The following is a 19,824-nucleotide window of genomic DNA, read 5'->3' on the forward strand; positions in this document are numbered from 1 at the left end:
AATTAGAAACTTCAGGTTAGATCATCATTAAAGATTGATTTTAGGATTCACCCCCCAAAAAAATACTTTTCAAAGTTAGAACATTTTCTATAGATTTAGGATTTGATGCATCACTCCTAAATCTTAATGATATGAAAATTGCTATGAGGGGCTTATCCTTAATGGGGTGAGAGAAAAGAAGGTCATGAAATATTCTGTTCTAAAAAAAGAATATGGCTCTCCATTTTTGGAACCACGTCACATGCCACCATCCTATTTAAGTATGCTTGTTGCTTCTTATAAATGTTACATTTACATCCCATTTCATTCTAAAACATAAGCACCTTTTATTGATTTTTCCAAGCAATCACAACTTAGATGTCTAGAAGAAACAACAAAAGGGGTTTTGTTGTGGATTTGGGATAATGTAATCCTTCCTTCCTCTGAGTGGTCTAACACTGTACCATTCTGCAGCCTCAAATGAAAACATCTGGGGGTGAACATCACAATCTTAATAAAAATAGGCTATTTTAATGATTCAGCCATTTTAGCACTGTTGCTTTCATACTCTTGTGAGTGCACAGGTTGTCCTCATTGAATAACCACTCATTTGGTAAACATTCAAACTTACTATGTGTAGGAGATGACCAGGCTGAGCCTGAGGGAGGGGTCAAATGCATCATCAGTCATGAATCTTTTTGCACTCACAAGAGATCTAAGTCCAGCTCATCTTGAATTCCTTTGACTCTTATTTACACCAAATTGTTTTGACTGTTAGTAGTTCAGATTCTTGCAGAGAGCTTAAGCTTGCAATAAATCTTTATAACCAGTTGACCTGCCTGGATCTCCTGATGTCTCTGGCACTTCACATTATGGTGCTGAATGAGTGATAGTTAGGAATGGATCTTTTACTTACAGCCATCATAGCATGAAGTCCTCGCTTAACATCGAAAACTGGGCCTGCCATTGCTAAGTGGCATGCTGACAGTTTTTTTTTTAAACATTTCCAATCCTATTTAGCGTTAAATGAGGACTACCTGTATATAATTTTTCATTTCTTCTAAATAGTTGTTTTAGGCTGCCTAAGTTGTAAACAAGTTCCACTGAACAAAGTTCATATTTACTTTTAAGAAAATATATATTTTGCACAATTTTATTCATTTATTTATTCCTTATTCAGCTTTATGATGCCCTACACATCCAGTGCAAAAAAAATACTGAACAAAGATAAGATTCTTTAATTAATAGAAACTAATATTTATGCATATTCAATAGAAGAGTTTCTTTTTTCTTTGGATATACCCATGTCTCACCTGAGCTTTAATAAACTTCCTAATGTTCCGATGGGACCGGCAGCATCTTGTTAGTAAACTGAGCACTGGAGTGAGGCCTTCCCTATAGCTGCTCCCCTAAAGAACAAAGAATTTAGCAACGTTTTTCCAACAACACAACACAAATGTTACGGCACACACAATTCTTAAAACTACCTTTTCCATGGTAGTTTATCCATACAGTAAAACATTTTTAAATGTAAAATCATATTTTAAAAAATATTTAAAATCTCTTTCTGGAAGCTCACAGGATACACACAAGCAGCTATGACTAAACAAGGTCCCCCAATATATGTTTGTGATATTTTTCCAGATATAGGAACATCCATAACATTCCCCTGATTGCAATGCATAAATTCGTCTACATTGCATTTCTGAGCAGAGTATTAAGTAATGTGTTAATCAATACTTTTTACTGAAAATAAATAAGAAGGAAATTATTTTATGTTTTGCACTTCCCAAAGAATCTGAACAAACCAGTGGAGCTATTTATTCTCCACATGCAACACTGAGTCATACTTTTAGGTGTTTGGGTATTCAGATGAATATTGAATTTGTTCCATGATCTTGTATTTTTCATGGCCATGTTACAACCTTGATTTGTTTTCAAACACCTAAAACTTGGGGGTTCGTACGCAAGGCCTATTTTGTTTAAGAAGCATTCTATAATGCTGCACAATTAAAGTCCAGGCAGCATTATGCTGCAAGCAATGGAACAAGGCTTCCAAATTCAAATGTTCTTACCTTGTCAATTCTCTTCTCCATGAACTTCAAAAGCACCTGAATAGCATCCATATTCATGCCATTGTATTTCACACCAGTTTCCTTTGCCTCTTCTTGAGTTGAGGGACTGATGAGGACATCCAAGCAAGAGACTGGAACATTGCTTAACAGGTTGATCGCATTGCTGAAAGAAATTTAAAAGTCACTCTCTTAAAACGCTTTTGTGCATAATATGGGAATGAAGCCCTTGAAACATGGATATTAACAGCATGGATTATAACATTGTTATACTTTTACACAACAACTAATGGACCTCAATACCACAAGTTACTGTTTTATAAACTTTTCTAATTGATATTTTCAGTAATTCACTAAACTGTTGTACTGCATTTTCAGGATGCAGTATGGAATCAAAATCCAGAAGTGTCTTGGCTACGAATTCTGCCGCCTTTAGGGAAGACTACAGGAGCATACAATCAAAAGCTTACTACCCACATGTCACAATGCTGCCTAGAAGCAGTGTGCAAATTGTTGCTTCTGCTAGCTTGCGTCTTCTGACACCCATGATTCAGACTGAAAGATGGTCATGGAAAAGGCAGCTGCTTGATCATGTCATCAGTTTTATATTCTCTGTAGCATATAAGTAAACATTGAGTCCAATCCGCCACACCACTCAGCAAAGTATTCTGGTAACTTTCCACTTAGATTATTGAAATGCACTATATATGGAGTTGCCTTGGAATCTAGTTCAAAAGCTGACTGATGAAATATTATGCCTGTGCTTTCTTATGTGTCCTGATTGCTAGTAGGCTTCTGGGCCAAATTTAAATTACAAACTCTTAAATGTTTGAAGCTCATATTATCCTAAAAACCAGTGTTACTCAAACTTGGCAATTTGAAGTTGTATAGATTTCAACTCCTAGAATTCCGCAGCCAACATGTAGGCTGGGGAATTCTGGGAGTTGAAGTCCACCTATCTTAGAGTTGCCAAGGTTGAGAAACAGTCCGACACCAAGACCTTCATTAAGGACTCTTCTCCAGGTTCTCCAATCCTATAAGGTAAGGTAAGACAAAATAAAGACAATGGCATTTTCAACACTAGCAGCTCATTTCTAGAACGCAGCAGAGGGGTATATTTGATACCAACATTAGGGTCTTTTAACAGGATGCAAAGACCATTTTATTTTAATAGACATTTTTGGAACTGCTGATTTAAGTGAGATTTTATCGGCCATAGTTATAAATCATGACAGTTCTTATTGTTTTTGTTTTAACCTGTTTAATCATATATTCCATTTGATTTTTAAATTTTCTTTTGTTTTACATTATGTTTACACTGTATATTATTATGATGTATGTAATGTATACTATAAATTATGTATGGCATATCTATCTGGAAAATTACTGCTGTTAGCAGTTTCACAATTCTGCAAACAAGAATTTGCATCCTATATCACACTAGCAGGGTACCTGTGCTTTGCTATGAAACTATGTGATCAGGCAAGTTTTTTGGGAGGGAAATAAGGGGGGAAAAATTCTGCCTCTGCCTACCAGCATCCATCGGTATTCATCTGGCTAGCGTCCTATCAGTGTGTGAGAGAGTTCAGGGCTGTTTGGAAACTGAAAAAGTATTTGCTGTGTGAGCAAGAAGGAGACAGCAAAGAGCCTAGGCGTGGCTTAGCTGAACTGTTCTGTACTAAATCTGCTTGGTGCTGTGAAACTAAAAGTGAAACTAAAACTCCTCTCCTCTGCTTGTGTTTTGCATTTGGAACAGATTTCTTTTTAGTTGGGGAGGAGGAGTAGAACTCCTTAGCATCAGAGCGTGTTAATAATAATATACAAAATACTAATGCTCTGATGGTCATTTCGAAAAATCCTTTCTTAGTGAGCACCTAGAAGCCAAGAGGAACATATGTGCCAAATTTCAAGTTTGTAGGCTTTACGGTTTTGGAGATTTTGTGATGATGCATGAGTGCTTTTTTGTTTTTATATATATAGATTCTCCACCCCCCACCCACCAAGGCATTTGTCCCATTAACTTTTTCTCCAAGCCTTAACTGATTCACCTTAAAATACAATAGCATTGTTATGTTCAAATATTAAAGAGTTGTAGACTGGTATATTTGGATCCCTTATTTCACATAAAGCAAGAATTTTACTATGAAGTAGTGATATCTTTCTACCAATACTGTACATTGTTCTCTTCAGCCAGCGTTTTTTTTAAAACTCCCTTAAAGCAGGGACGAATTTAAATTGAAATGCTTAACACATGCGGGATTGAGTTTCGCTTTTCACAAAATAATCTGCTTGACGCAAAACAAGAGTTGGTCAAGAACAATAGGATTTTAATTCAGAAAAATAAAAGAAGCTTGGATCATTTCTACAGAAAGCTCCTTTTTGCTGGTTTCTTATGAAGCAATGGTGTTCTCAAACACCTACCAAATTAATTTTCTGGATCACTGTGCTCGAGTTATTCTTTTCAATAACTGGAGTCTGGCTTTCTGAACTTTGTCACTCCACCTGACAGTTTTATTTGTGGCAGAGGAGTGTATGAAATTCTCCACCTACCAGGAAGTCACTGACTATGCACAGATCGGCACAATAGTGTTTGCATTCCTTCTCCAGGGGGTAGAAATGCTGCGTATATTATTTTCTCTCTCAGCTTCCTAAAGATCATTAATCACAGAGACATGACATCCACCTACTCAGGCTCTCAGCCCCCTCCTGATATGCAAACGTGAAAGCAAACAACACTTCAGCACTAGCGAAAGCTGTGATTAAAGTCTTCAGAGTGGGCAAACATGGCTTACCATAACTTACTTCACTGAAATTGTCTGTAGTTGGCTATTTTGTGTGACGGAATGCACAGAACCAAAATAATCTCTTTTACTATACTCATTCTTAATTCATGAAGGGAAAATCTTTTTAAAAGTCTCTATAAATACAAATTTAAATTAATAAGAGGAATTTTCTACATTTTTTTATTAATTTAAATTCATATTCCTAAGAGACATTTAAAAAAGAGCCTTCCTTCAGATTTATTCTCTAATGATAGTATTTTGTTTCTTAGGAATTATCATTAAAAGGTAATATCTGGTAATATCTGAATATACTTTAAAGTCTCCTTTCACAGTTCTTTAAAATTAAATTCACAACCTTCCAGGCATACTGGAAAGAATCACTTTACAAGAGGGAATTAGACAACGAATGGATAAAATCAGACCCTGAGTACTTTTCTGACATTCAGCAGCTCACCAAGGTCTAAGCAGAGCCTTTTTCCATGATCTGAAATCTATATTACACTTCATCTTAGCCAAAAAGCTAAGAAGTGACTGATTGATTGATTTGTATAGAGTGAGACAAGCATTATTTGAATTTTTTTTCAAGTAACTTATGAATATTGAGGTCTTTGTCAAACAGTCTACATTTTTTTATGTCACTCAAATACACCGTTTCACTGAACTACCTTCATTCTAAAAAAAAAAGGGCACTATGGGATTTTTCTTAAGATCTTACCTCGATATAAATCCTGTCTTTCACAATTGCTCTCCCAAATAATGAAGAGCTATGCAATGAAAAGTTTAGGTTATCTTCCAGGTATTTACATTAGAATAATAACAGCAATAAATAAGCGTGGCAGTAAGGTATATATTTTGAAATACTGTTTAAACAGAGCCTTTACTGTGGCAATTTAAGAACAATGAATCAAGTGTCTGATGTACAAAAAATAAAATTTAATTATAAGTTTATTTTAAAGTTTTTGATTTATAGGGGTTTCAGGGAAAAGCTGGAGAAAATATGCTAGAATTATGGCATCTGAAACCAGTTTTATCGAAAAGATGCCACTGACATTCTTTCCCAGTGATTGGAGGCTATGAAAATCTGGATGGGGAAGAATGAGTTTTAACTCAACCTTCCAACTGAACCCTAAAACAACATGACTGTGGGTCAGGACCTGATCTTTGGATCTAGACTTTCCGTCATTAACTTGGGTGAGGTAGCACCACCCAGAAAGAGCGAATGTCCAACTTAGGATTCCTTGTGGCTCCTGGTAACTATGGTCAAAAGGAACTTTGCATAACTTAATTTTGTGCACCAATTGTACCCATGGGAGTTGCTGCTCACAACTCATTAATGTCTTTACTTCTCAGTTCAACTACTAAAATATACTCTATGTGAAAAGCATTTGGAAGATATAACTTTTCCAGAATGTGGCAGCAAGTGCAGTTTGGGACACACTGTGATACACCCATGTAATGGCACTGCTATGAGAGCTGCACTGCTTTCAGTAGATTTCTGGATGCAATTTAATATGCAGGTTGCTACTTTTAAAGTCCTGCATGCCACAGAGCTTGTGAGATTACTAGTCTCCAATGCTTTCTGCCTGTTGCCCGCAGACTAAATTTGCTTCAGGTCGCTTCTAGATCATCTAATGGGGATATACCTCCTCTGTCATGGCACATGCCCAATGGAACAACTTCTCCTTGGAATGATATTGTATTTGGGCTCATCTACTAAACTCATCTACTATAAAAAAAAAACATTAATTGTATAACCATCCTGCAGTTTCCTACTTTCAAAAAACTGGAAGATTTTTGTATCTGGCTAGCTTTAACAGGTCTAAAGCTAGAAGTTTACAGAAAAATTCCTTAAATTGTAATAGTGATAATTTTTTTCTAAAACGTTTAGGAAAAAATGATATCTTGGAAGTTATTGGACGAGTCTGTATCATAATAATATTACCACTAGAGTAAAACATAAATCATGCTATACAATATTAAGCAAGCAAGCTCTCATTACATTAATTCAGTTTTCAACAAAAGTTCGGATGGTCAGCCATACTTTCATTTTGTATAGTCCCTAGAATTAAGTGACTACTTTAAGAAGAGATGAATTATTTCAGTATCTGTAAGATTAATCTGTAAGATTAATCATAATATTAAAACTTAGGAAAGCTGTGTCCACTATGTACGAAAAACACTAACTTACATCATTTATTTATTATTTAGATATAATAGCTGAGAACTAGCCCTAACTAGAACATCATTTTAAGAACAACTGGATTTGTAACTTCACTAACCTGTGTAATTCTTCAGTTTTATCTTCGGTAGGGCCCAAAGTTAATAAGCAATGACGCAGAATGGCAGTCATATAACGAAATTCATGAGAATCATTCTGTATAAATCCAATTATGAAGAAGAACATATTATATTATGAAGGCTCCGAAGCAGAAATTCAAAATCATGAAAAGAATACATTAAAAAAAGAAGACAATCACACTATGGTATTCTTATTAATCTGAAAGCTCTTGATGCACATACTTTGGATTATTCTTGCTTTAAATTACATGTTCATGAGAGTCAGCAGCCTCCCTCCATCCCATAAACTGCTCCATTCCACAGCACTGTTATTCATGCAGGATTATGTCACTTTACTTTTGTAATGAAAGTATTTAATACAAATTTATAAAACTTCTATCCTATTTACTATTGTCTTATTCTCAACCTATAAATCACACAAATTCAAATTTACAGAAAGGGGTAATGTTTAATTTTGAAGTAAGATGAGGTTGTAACAGTACTTAAGAGTTTCCCTGAAATGTACTATTTAACCAGAGGTGCCTAACCTCTTGCATACAACTATATGTGTTTAGTGAAACTGCAAGGCATTTTCTAAAAATATAATGGAATGTTTAGACTATTATTAGAACAAGATAGCTCTTTTTTAAGGAACCTATTTCTCCTATTATCCAAAACTGATGTTCAAAATATAGAACACTTGTTATTTATTTTTTTAAATTGCATCACTAAATGACTTGGCATTGGATTGATACTCATAATTAATTTCTACTCCCTGCTTTCCAATTTATTTTTTCCTCTCCTATAACAGGAACATTGAGAGTTGACAATCTATTGCTTTTCAGACATACTTTATTTCAACAATCTCAGTCAATATAAGGAATGAAGGTAATGATGGAAACTGTAATTCATCAATGTACAGATGGTTTCAGACCATAGTTTTCACATGCATTCTCCTTATATAGGCTTTTGACTTTTCTCCTTTGGGGCATCAATGATGGCACTTTGTCAAAATGCACCCAATAAAATTTAGCATTCAAATCGTTTACTGGAAATATATAACTTCTAGAAAAGTGATACCTAGAATTATTCGTTTAAGTATTATTTTTCTTCTTCATGTTACACTACAATATATTTCTCTGAAATGCTAAGTTCTGATATTTGCCTCAATCTAAGGTTTCTTTATTATAGATTAATTTACATGAATTAACTTTGCAACAATTTGGTGTTTGCATGTACACAAAGAAAGAATGTACATATTTAACTAAGAGCTGTGGGAATACCTATCAGATACGTTTATAAACAAGTAAGAGTTACTCTTTCCATTAGTAGTTTGGTACGCCTTGTCTATGGTATTTGCAAGTCAGTGCAATAGAGAGTAGATATATCCTTTGGTATATCATCATTGGTTGAGATAATGCTTTACTGTGAAACTAAACAGGTGCCACTTGACAATGAAAGTATAACTGAGTATTTTATATGCAGGTAGACCTCGACTTACAACCACAATTGAACAAAAAAATTATGTTATTAAGTGAGACATTTTATTAAGTGAGTTTTTATGACCTTTCTAGCCACAATTGTTAAGTGAATCATTGCAGTTGTTAAGTTAGTAACATGGTTGTTAAGTGAATCTAACTTCCCCATTGACTTTGCTTGTCAGAAGGTCGCAGGAGCTGTTCACATGACCCTAGGACACTACAACCATCATAAATATGAGTCAGTTGCAAAAATATCCAAATTTTGATAACATGACCATGGAGATACTGCAATAATTGTAAGTGTAAAAATTTGTCATAAATCACTTTTTTCAATGCCACTCTAACTTTGAATGGTCACTAAACAAACTGTTGTAAGTCGAGGGCTACCTATAGCCTTGATGGCGAACACAGGTGGCACAGCCGTGATGGCGAACACAGGTGGCACGCAGAGCCATTTGTGTGGACACGCGAGTCCCAGCCAAACTTACCTGCACTGATTTTCGGCCTGTTTGAGGCCATTTTCGCCCTCCTGGAGGCTCGATTTGATAAGCCTTTTCAACTTCGGGAAGCCGAAAAACGGGCCTTCCGGAAATACTGGAAGTGCTGAAACGGGCCCATTTTCAGCCTCCAGCAGCTTCCTTTGAGTTTCCGGGAGGGCGAAAAAAGCCTCCCCCGGGCTCCAGAGGCCCTCTGGAGGCCGAAAATGGGCACTTCCGGTATTTCTGGAAGGCCCGTTTTCGGCCTCCTGAGGCTGCAGAGGCTTCCCTTGAGCCTCCGGGAGGGCAAAAATGGCCTCGAACAGGCCGAAAATCAGCTTGGAGGTGCATTCATGCACAGTGCAAGTAAGGAGGGCAGGGGTGTTGTGTGTGCATGCGCAGGGGGGTGAGGCGCATTGCATTGTGGGTTCCGGCACACCACAACAAAAAGGTTCGCCATCACTGACCTATAGTTTGTTCTTACTGCCTGTTGGCCTGCCTGCATGTCTGGGCTGTACATAACTACATCCATAAACCTCAGTGCAAAAATCTACAAACAGAAATAAATATGATCTGAATGGTCCCAATTCAAGCCTTACCTCACTGTGTACATTCCAGCTGTCAAGAGTAACATTAAAGAGAGCTTTCAGTGCTTCAATGGCGCAATCCGTTTCCTGAAGCGACAATGGTGACATTTCTTGGTCTTCAGCTGTGACGTACTTATCTGTCCACGTTATGCTAAAAGCACTTTCCAAGGCCTGAGTCAACAGGGGCAATCCCTGGAGGTCATTACGCAACTGGGATCTGATATCTGTGTGCAGGAGGGAAAGGAGGAAGAGGAGTCGTAGATCAAAGCACTTAATGTCTTCCACAAATTGCTGGTCCTTGCACTTTCTCAGAAGATTGCAAAGCATAGCTGCCAAGTTCAGTTCTAAGCTGAGTTTCTGGGCAGCTGGGCTATTAAAAACAATGTTGCAAAGGCATTTTAAAGCTTCCACTATGACAGGAAAATCAGTCACATCCTCCAAATGGTCCTCCAAAGTATCCAGTTTTGCTAGCTTCATCAAGGTTTGCATGTTGGTCTTTGTTGTTACAGGAACCAAGACTTTCTTGTCTCTTGAGAGAATGCGGAGAGCTTCTAGACAAGTGACTCTATAGGATGCGTTTATATCTTTGCTTAATACTTGTAATATCCCTTCACATAGTTGCTAAATAAAGAAGATGGAAAAATAGGTATTATTTTCTCTGGAATATACAAATCCACAATCACAAAAGATTTAATGATCTTCATAATGCTTATCTGTTGTGTCTTCTGCCTGGTTTATGGCTAGAAAAGTTATTTCAATAGAAAGTCCCCTAGGTATACATTTAATATATGACCATTTTGTACACGTCAATGTATACTTTAATGATTTGTGGCCCCATTAAATGCTAAGAAATCCATGAAGATATGTAGTGGTTTGCACTATTTCTTAAAAGGTAAAGATGTATTTTTTCTCCTTCTTTATTACTTGCCTGGCTGCTGGTCCTATCTATTAGAGATGTGGAATATTGTGGATTCAATTCCAGAAAAGTGCTTCAGAGCATAAGGGAATGCAGCCTCTGACTTGTACAAGCTTTTACAATGGTTGCAGCGTAATTCTAAAGACTAAGCTGCTTTAAAGAATTGCAGACAGAAGCTCTGTTCATATTCTCATTCATCCTAAAGTATATTTTGGGAATTAAATCAGAAAGACTGAACACCTTTACTCTCGATTACTTATTGGGCATACCAGGGCTGGCTTATTAATAAGTCTTAAAAGTATCACTAAAAAAACTAACTCCCACCCACAACTGCATCTAAAATCTGGTTTATTTTGAACAAACAACTGTTATAACAAAGACAATGGCTAAAAGAATACAAAGTACGTTCCAGAATCAGGATACCAAAATGAATGGTTGATATTCATTGGTCAGAATGGTCAGACTATTCATATTCAGCTTTTAGCCTATTCTCTGTTTCTTAGTCCCATTTGGTGTTTTGTGAGATGAAAACTCTCATGCCTCAGTTAAAAACTTGTATTTCTCCAGTAATATCTATAGCCAGTTTATCCTTATGGATTTCTGCTTGAATCAAGAAGGTTTATATCCAAATTATGATCCATTTCACTTTTGTGCTTGTTTGGTATTGTTTTCTCTATACCTTTGGGCAAGCACATACTGGGAACAATCACTGTCAACCAAAATAGAATCACTGTATTATATACAGTATGTTACTCTCCAATATTTAGTTTAGAAATGTCTTTCAGAAAAGCTGCAATCTAGCTGAGCTTGACAGTTATTACTATCAAAACTACATAAATGAAACTAAAATAAAATAAACTGATCTGCAATAAACTCCACACAATTTGCTGTGCCTCTTCTTTAGAAACAAGCAATTATTTCAACAGGGTCTAATAACTGGAAAGCAAAATATAAGACCCCAAATTATCCAACTCAAATGATGTCACCTGGGACACTCTACAAGCAGTCCCCAATCTTTTGGTTTCACCAAGATTTGTTTGCCAAGTACATGATGTTCTTTGCCTCCTACACAAATAATTGTCATTTTGTCATGCTCAATTGACCTTAAGGTTTTGTAGTTCATTATTATGCTGAGGGTTTTTTTTTGTCCCAGGAACATACCAATTCTAAGTTCTCAATTGATTTTAATTAAATCCTCAATAGGAGGCTCATTAAATGGACATGTTTTTAAATTTATTGAACTCAATAGAGGCATGTAGCTTTTTACTAGGCAGTATGGTTATAATGAAGTATACACAAGAACTCTACAAATAAATTAGATAATAAATTAGCTGATCTCCCCTTTCCAGCTTCTATATATCTCATTCAGACTCTAGAAAGTCAACATCATTCCCACTATTGATTCTACATGGCACAAAGTGAGACTACAAGACGTTACCTAATCCTTTCTGCTTGTGTCCTTGACATTAGCAACCACAATTTTAACTGAGTTCAGGTAGGCAAAGGATGGGAAAAGCAAAAACAAAAAACCCATCCTGATAAACCACTGTATGTTAATTTGCTAAGCCATAAATCATAATTTACAAAACACAATGGCCAAATTCATTCTCCACATCGAGCCTTAATTGTATTGTCTAACATGGCATTCCCAAACCTGGATGCAAATATCTGAGAAGGTTTAATCTAAATATCTGCAGGAAATCAGCTTGGGGAATGATATGACCAAGCCACAGACAAAAAAAATAGCAGAGGGTCTGATCTTTGATCACTGTAATCTGCCATTGTCAACCGAAAGCTACATTTACACAAATAAGACCTGATGAATCTTAAAAAGTGGGCTGCCTGGCACATGAAACTTTCTGGTGTAATAAATGGATTTTTAAAGGACACCAGGATGATTTGTGACTTTTGCTCCAACAGATTAATATGGCTGCTCAACAAAGAACGTAAGACTGTTTCTACATGTAAAATTAAAACACACCAAGAGGATTTGTATTTAAGTTAAAACAAGCAAGAAGGATGGATTTTCTACTTTTGGACAATACTGAAAATATTACAGTATAATTTGTAATGGTTTTGATCATAAAAGTTCCTCTGGTGAAGTTTTAAACTCCATGCTGGTCATTTGGGTTTAACAAGAAATATGCTTCCTCAAATGTTGCCAACCATAATCAAATGACCCTAAACTGTCTGGCAAATGAGATGAGACAAGGAAAAAAGGCAGGGTAAATAGACATAGACCTCCATAAAGAGCTAGTGTCCACCTTACAGTAGTGAATGGTAACAAAAGTTAACCAAGCCATATTTGTTTTTCAACAATTTAAATCATTTCCATGATCAGTCTATCAAATTAATGAAGATAAAAGAGTTTCAAATTTAAGCTAAGCAGACAGCCTTAAAATGTACTTTTAAAGTAGCAGAATGGATGAATGATTAGAAACAACTAATAAATTATTTAGTAGAAACAGAATTTGAACTACCCTTATTAAGTTAAGATAAATTCATTAAGCAGATCAGTGGCTGGGATTATATAACATGCCAATTATCAAACAATTGTGCTTGTTTTTGGCTTAGAATAATGTGAACAAATAAATCACGTTTAAGGAAAGTACCTCACTTTGAAACCATGGGTTGCTTTAGCTTATTAATTGCAATTGTGAATTAATGGTATTAGAAATGGTGACAATTTCTATTTTCTTAATGTCTATGGAGATTCATTAATGTCATCCAGGACACGGCTGTATCAAAGGTAATTTTTCAAAGGCAACTGGACTAGATTTTTGCTTTGAGGGGAAAAAAGATATTTCGCTACTAATCCAAGAAGCTTCATCAATTCTGGCTGGGTGGTGATGGAAGGATTAGTTCTGACAGGAACTAATTTGTATTTTCTGAGTTTTTATACCTCAACCAAACCTTTACATTATTTGAGGAAACAAACCAGGAACTGGCTAATTAAGAAATAACAATTTGTTTATCTGCAAATATATGCCCTTTGTATCTGCATAGTTCTCTAGTTTCTAGAGAATGCTTGCAACCTCATGCCATGTGTTTATACTCTGTTCCTATTTTAAGGATTTATTCTTCCTGTAGCTTTCTCTTCTGCAAAAATCACTAGTATCAGCCTATTACATGTATAGTATTCAGCTTTGTTCGGGTATTTTCCCACGTCATTATAGTTGTGCTTTTAAAGTTGTAGCAACGTTTCGGCAGAATCTCATCTGCCATCATCAGGCTTCTGTATCAGGCTTCTGTATCATCAGGCTTCAGACGAACACAATACAGAAGCCTGATGATGGCAGATTCTGCTGAAATGTTGCTACAACTTTAAAAGCACAACTATAATGACGTGGGAAAATACCCGAACAAAGCTGAATACCACACACACACACACACACACACACACACATATATACACACATACATACACACACACACACACACACTTTATTGTCAGAAGAAATCCAAGTATGAGAGCAGCTTAGGATTCAGGTAAAAAATGCTAACTTCTGGGAACAGCAAAAGTTCTCAGAATTATGAAACATTAATTAGATGCTAGCAATGCTAAAAGCAACTCCTTTACTTGTAACACTTTTGCTAGAGTTTTTATATCTGCATTATTCAGAGGCTTCCTTATAATTTCCATCTTCCTAAGTACACTATAATACTCTCAAAGGAACCATAAATTTTGTTTCCCTTTGTTCTTCTGATCCAAAAGCTTGATCTCTTTTGGAATTGGGGCTCTCATCAATTTCCCCAAACTTATTTCCTAGATTTGCCAAAACCTAGATGATATGTTATTTCTGAAATGCTAATTAACCAGTTTAAGAATCTGAGTCCCAAATACCTTCCAGAAGAGTTCAATTATGTTAACAAGTTATGCCATAAAAATACTACAAGCATTCCTTTACATTTATTTCTACTGTCTACTTCTAATAAAATAAGATGATTTGGATTAATATTGTTTATTCTAAGAAAATATTGCAGGTAGCCCTTGACTTACAATCAATCATTCGGTGACGTTACAACGGCACTGAAAAAGTGACTTATGAGTTTTTCACACTTACAACCATTGCAGCATCCCCATGGTCAGGTGATCAAAATTCAGACACTTGACAAATGACTAATATTTGTGACAGTTGTAGTGTCCCAGAGTCACATGATGGCCTTTTTGACCTTCTGATAAGCAAAGTCAATGGGAATGGCAGATTTGCTTAATAACCATGGTACTAATTGAATAACTGCAGTGATTCACATAACAACTGTGGCAAGAAAGGTCGTAAAATAAGGAAAAAGTCACTTAATATCTCATTTAGCAACATTAATTGTGGGCTCAATTGTGGTTGTAAGTCGTGGGCTATCTATATATAGTAAAACCTCTTGTTCTCAATACAAACCATCTGCAGAAACCATTCTGAAGGAGAAATGTTTCATCTGTCTGCATCATTTTTCTTTTTTCTATGATTTGAGTACTGTTTCCACAAACAGAGAAACTCAATGTACATATAAGTGTTTTCCAATCAGGGACAGGTTTGCATACAATGTAAAAAAAATGATGAATCTATAGTCACTAGAAAATGTAGGCTTGGGATCCCTCTTGCACAGTGCAGCATAAGCCTGCAGTCACTGTCAATTTATCTACTTTTAAGAAGCATCCTGAATCACCAACAATATTCTAAAAATCCAGTTTGCATAATGTTATATAACATTAAACTAAACAACCACCCATGTTTTTTAGTTGCAAAGGCATGGCCTAACAAAAAAGCTTGAAAAGCAAACAGGCAAATTAAACAACTCATGTGCTTTTAGGATGCCTGATTCTGTTGAGGTTCGCTGGCAGCCGACAGTGGAATCAGACAATGGGGAAGAACGAGGACCAGTCAGGGAGTCTGGAGAGGACTCAGATGAGGGTCCTGCGTCCAATGCAGAGATGGGGCCAGGATCATCTGGAAATGGGGAGCTGCCTCCAGAGCCTTCGGAGTCTGGCAGCAGCGAGGCAGAGGACCCAGGGGAGCCTGTTCCCAGTGTGTGTGTACACAGAGCTGCTAGAAGGCAAGAGCAGCTGAAACAAAAAGGGCAACTCAGGAGTAAGGCTGGTAGATGATTGCCTCTCCCATAAGGTATAAAGGTCAGGCAAAGATGATGAAACCTTTGCAGGAAGCAAAGTAGTTCGTTCAGTTCAGATTCATTATTGAAGCTCTTTGTACTTCGGTTGATTTTTTTTCTAGTTCATCTGATACTTCTGTTATTGGCAGCACTTCACAGAAAAGAAAGGTGGGTGCTTATCTCGAGGGACGGTTTGAGATTAATTCCAGCTGGGAATGAAAACAATTCCCAGCATTGCAATAAAATAAGTCTTGTTTTTAAAATAAGTGTGTGCGTAGGTACAGTCTAGGAAGCCTTGGTCAGAACAGTTTCCTTTTTTAGAAATGAAATGTTGGTTGTTAGTATTATCAATTCATTTGCCATATCTGAAAAATGTTTTTTTTCTGTATCTCCAAGTATAATGACATAATTGTATTGCTGCTGTAAAAGCTGTCAGCTTCAATCACATGTGTACTACTCAATCAAACCAAACTTCATATATATTTTAATGTACACATATTTTGATGTTCATGGTTAACATGCTTACCTTTCTTTTTTCTTCATCTGATGACTCAAATTTGAAAGTAGCCCTATTCTGAAGAGATAAGGAAAAGTCATTTTTAAAAAATACATTTTAAATATATGAATATACATTTTTCAAAGAGGCTTACAGGTTATTTTGCTAAAAAAAACTTTCATTCAATGTCTGGACCTTTACCAAAATTGAATTAACTTATTTTTCAATTAAACATGAGTACAGATTAGCTAGCAATTCATTTGCCTTCCATGTCTATTGTTTAGTCTACTGCTCAGTTAGCAATTTTTCCCCAGCCAATTGACAAACCATCCTCTGAAATGCCAGTCTTAATACTTTGACAGTGCAATCCTAAGGATGTGTACTTAGAATGAAACCCCAACAAGCTTAGAGGGGTTTATACAGGATTGCTGTATCAGAATGATCACAATAGAGCTATTAGCAAAAGGTCCTTACCAAGACACTGCCAAGATGGATTTTACAAAGTATGAGTTCATGGACAACAGGTTACCATGACTATGAACCATGGCAACGAAATGGAAACTAGAAGGGGATATGCCTATTAAAATATTCAGCAGTGAAAGAGTTATTGCATCAACACTCTTCAAATATGTAGCAAGAAGCACCTCACAACTTAATCCCCATCCAAACATCTGGGACTACGCTATACAAGTAGTAATATGTTCTAACAAACTACAGGATGTGTTTTGACCGAAGTTAAAAAATTCTTTGAGAACATCCATCAACAGAAATTTCAACCAGAACCTAGTAGATTACTTTAACAAGACACTTCAATTATCTTTGCAAATATACTAGCAAGCAATTATCGATTAGCAGTGTTGCTAGAGTGTCTCTTTAGCTAGGCAACTACCTGGGCAGAGGATAGGGGTGTCAACAGAAGGTAATCTTGTGTAGAGGAGTACCCAAAGGAGTAGAGGAAATCAATTATTAAACTTCTAACACACACACACCCAATCATCAGTCTATATCTAGTCAAATGAGGAGTTTTGTTTTCAATTCTTCACATTATCAAAAAAATAAAATTCTAAAAATGATGAATGTTCAAAGAGAAAAGCTGCTAAAAATATAACCCTGGAGAAAAATTAAATCAGTTACTTGTTTTCATGGAACTTAATTTTTTATCTTTTTTGCCTCAGAGGTGTATAAAAATTATAGTTAATTATTATATAATCTTTAATGTGGTTAACAGTGTCATGCATTTTTGCTACAGACTTTGCTGAATTCATAGCATAAGCTTGCATTTTCGTATGCATACACAGAAGAGGAAGTAATTCATGACCCTAAAGGAAGTGAGAAAGGTTTTTGAGAATATGTGCATTACATTCTGGAAAAAATATAAATATTGAAATAGCAAAAATTACAGCCTACACAATTGTAATGGTGATCACCATGGCAGTGTTGAATGTTGGGCAGAAAATGACAGACCTGATGGGTAACAGTAAATAGCATTGACTCAGATGGATAGATAAGATAGATACATAGATACAGTTAAGAGAATATAATGTTATTATTGGAAAAGATACAAGAAGTGCATTAAGCCTAGAAAGAAAGAAAAAGCATCCTTGTTGTGGATGATAGGCAGAACTGAATGCTCGTATTTGGCAGAACAAAAAGGGTCAGCTTCCCATGACACAAAGGTAATGATGGCGTAGCATGGCATGGAAGAGGCAAAGTCGTTGCAATCTTATGCACTATTACCCAGATTATGCACTTTGCTGGGAGAAGCTGGTTATGCCCAGGACGTCCTCCATAAAGCCACACAGCCAGCCTTGTGCCCTCCAAAGGCTTTGACGGGTGGAGATAGATGATGGACAACGCAGCTGGAGGGCACCAGGTTGGGGAAGGTTGAGGCATCTCATTCATTACAGTGTCGGGGTGTGTGTGCAAGAACCGGCTTCTCTCGAGAGCAGCAAGGGCGAGTCCGTCAAGGCTGCCCGGACCCCAATGAAGGGCTCAAGAAGGATGCCCAGATGCCTGGCAACAGAGGCGGGGACTGCCTCGGAGACTTCTCCATCCTGGCATGGTGCAAGGGTGCGCGGACTGCAACTCCCATTCTCCCCAGGCTTAATGCAAGCGGGAATTATGGGCGCTGCCTCTCCAGCACCTGGAGGGCGGAAGATGGGAAGGGTGCCCCGAAGGCTGACAAAGGAGGGGGGGGCGCTTGGTGCCGCTAACGGAGAGCGAGGACCAGCGGGATCTTGTCAGTACCTGCTCGTTGAAGCGGCTTAGGATCTGCTCGGCCCCGTCTCTCCCTCCCACCGCTGCCAGCGCCGCTTCCACCGCCATTCTTGACTAGGGCGCGTCCAGGCGGCCAGCTCGTCCAGGCAGCAGCAGCAGCAACCACCGCCTCTTTTTTTTTTTTTTTTTAACTCTACTACCTTTGACCTCGAATGACGCCACGGTAAGCCCCGGCAACTGTCCCCGCCTCCGGAGGCAATAGCGGATCCGGATTGGCTAACGGGAAACCGAAGAGGCGGGTGTCTCACCTTTTATTGGTTGGACTGTTATTTACACCGGGGGTGGGGATGTTGCGGAAGAAATGGGCGTGTGGCAGTTCTTAGAGGATACTACATTTTCCGGCAGCCTTTGGGGTTGCCCCATGGAGATGCTTTAAAGAAAGGATGTGAATGCATTGTGGGCTTTTTTTTTCTTTTGTCCGTTCGGCGGAGGGTTGTGCAACAAAGGAAAGGATGGAGGTGGGGAAGTTAGAATAGGATTTTTCATTTTTCATTTGAAAACCAAGGCTTTCAATTTCTTGTAATCAATGGGAGCTGCTCTTGTACACAACACCTTGGGAATAAATGGTATTACATGGGCTCGTGTCATGGCGTTCCTCGTCCAGCGATCTGAAACTGAAACGGACTTGAATTTCTCTCGCTCCCTCCTCTCCTAATTAGTACGCTTCCTCCCCTCCCTTCTGGGTAGCTTATACACCCCTTGCCCATGCTAACAGGGTCGCTCTGGCATTAGCCACATTAAACACATCTCAGTTCAAATGGAAATTATGAGGTGAGAACAGAATGTTACTTTAAGCTCTATCTAGTTCCTGGGTGGAAAAGTCTTAAACGTATATCTATGCTGGAAATAGACCTACTGATGAATATGCCGAGCTACCTACATTCATACATGGGAATCAGTTTGGTGTACTGTAATGGATAAGGTACCAGGCTAGAGACTTTGAGTTCTAGTCCCATTTTAGGTCTGAAGCCAACTAGGTGACCTTGGGACAATCACTTGCTTAACCCTAGGAAGGAGGCAAATGCAAACCACTTCCAAAAATCCTTGGCAAGAAAACTGCAGGGACTTATCCAGGAAGTCTCTAGGAGTCAAAAGCAGACTTAAAGGCACCTCCCCCAAAAGTATATATGGCATACAATATGTGTGTGTGCATGTGTATACTTTTTATTTTCTTTTTTTGTCTTGGCTATTCTTAAAAGTATTTTCTCCATTTTATTTCCATGTAATCTCAATCTGGAATTGAAAATATTTCCTGAATCAGGTCAAGTGGATTCTAATCCACAAAAAATTAGAGTATTACCATAATAAATGTTGAGTTGTTAAAGTCCATGATACAATTTTTGCTGTAACTTATTCACACACAGCCAACTCTTTGGA

General features: G+C 37.3%; 1 protein-coding gene across 1 annotated transcript in view; it reads right to left on the reverse strand.

Moving 5' to 3' along the window:
* The window catches only part of RIC8B (RIC8 guanine nucleotide exchange factor B), a 32,874-nt gene extending 14,286 nt beyond the window's left edge, over positions 1–18,588 (reverse strand). Inside the window, exons 1-6 of the mRNA XM_026694979.2 lie at positions 18,418–18,588; positions 16,201–16,248; positions 9,668–10,276; positions 7,114–7,208; positions 2,055–2,217; positions 1,293–1,388 (exon numbers count right to left, since the gene is read on the reverse strand). Of these exons, the coding sequence (XP_026550764.1) occupies positions 1,293–1,388; positions 2,055–2,217; positions 7,114–7,208; positions 9,668–10,276; positions 16,201–16,248; positions 18,418–18,495 (1,089 nt within the window). The 5' untranslated portion in view covers positions 18,496–18,588. The remainder of the gene's footprint in view (positions 1–1,292; positions 1,389–2,054; positions 2,218–7,113; positions 7,209–9,667; positions 10,277–16,200; positions 16,249–18,417) is intronic.
* Positions 18,589–19,824: the final 1,236 nt, after the last annotated feature.

Source organism: Notechis scutatus, chromosome 6 (assembly GCF_049901735.1).
Source record: "Notechis scutatus isolate UNSWTSFEM ecotype Mainland chromosome 6, rNotScu1.2, whole genome shotgun sequence".
Classification (NCBI taxonomy): Eukaryota; Metazoa; Chordata; class Lepidosauria; order Squamata; family Elapidae; genus Notechis; species Notechis scutatus.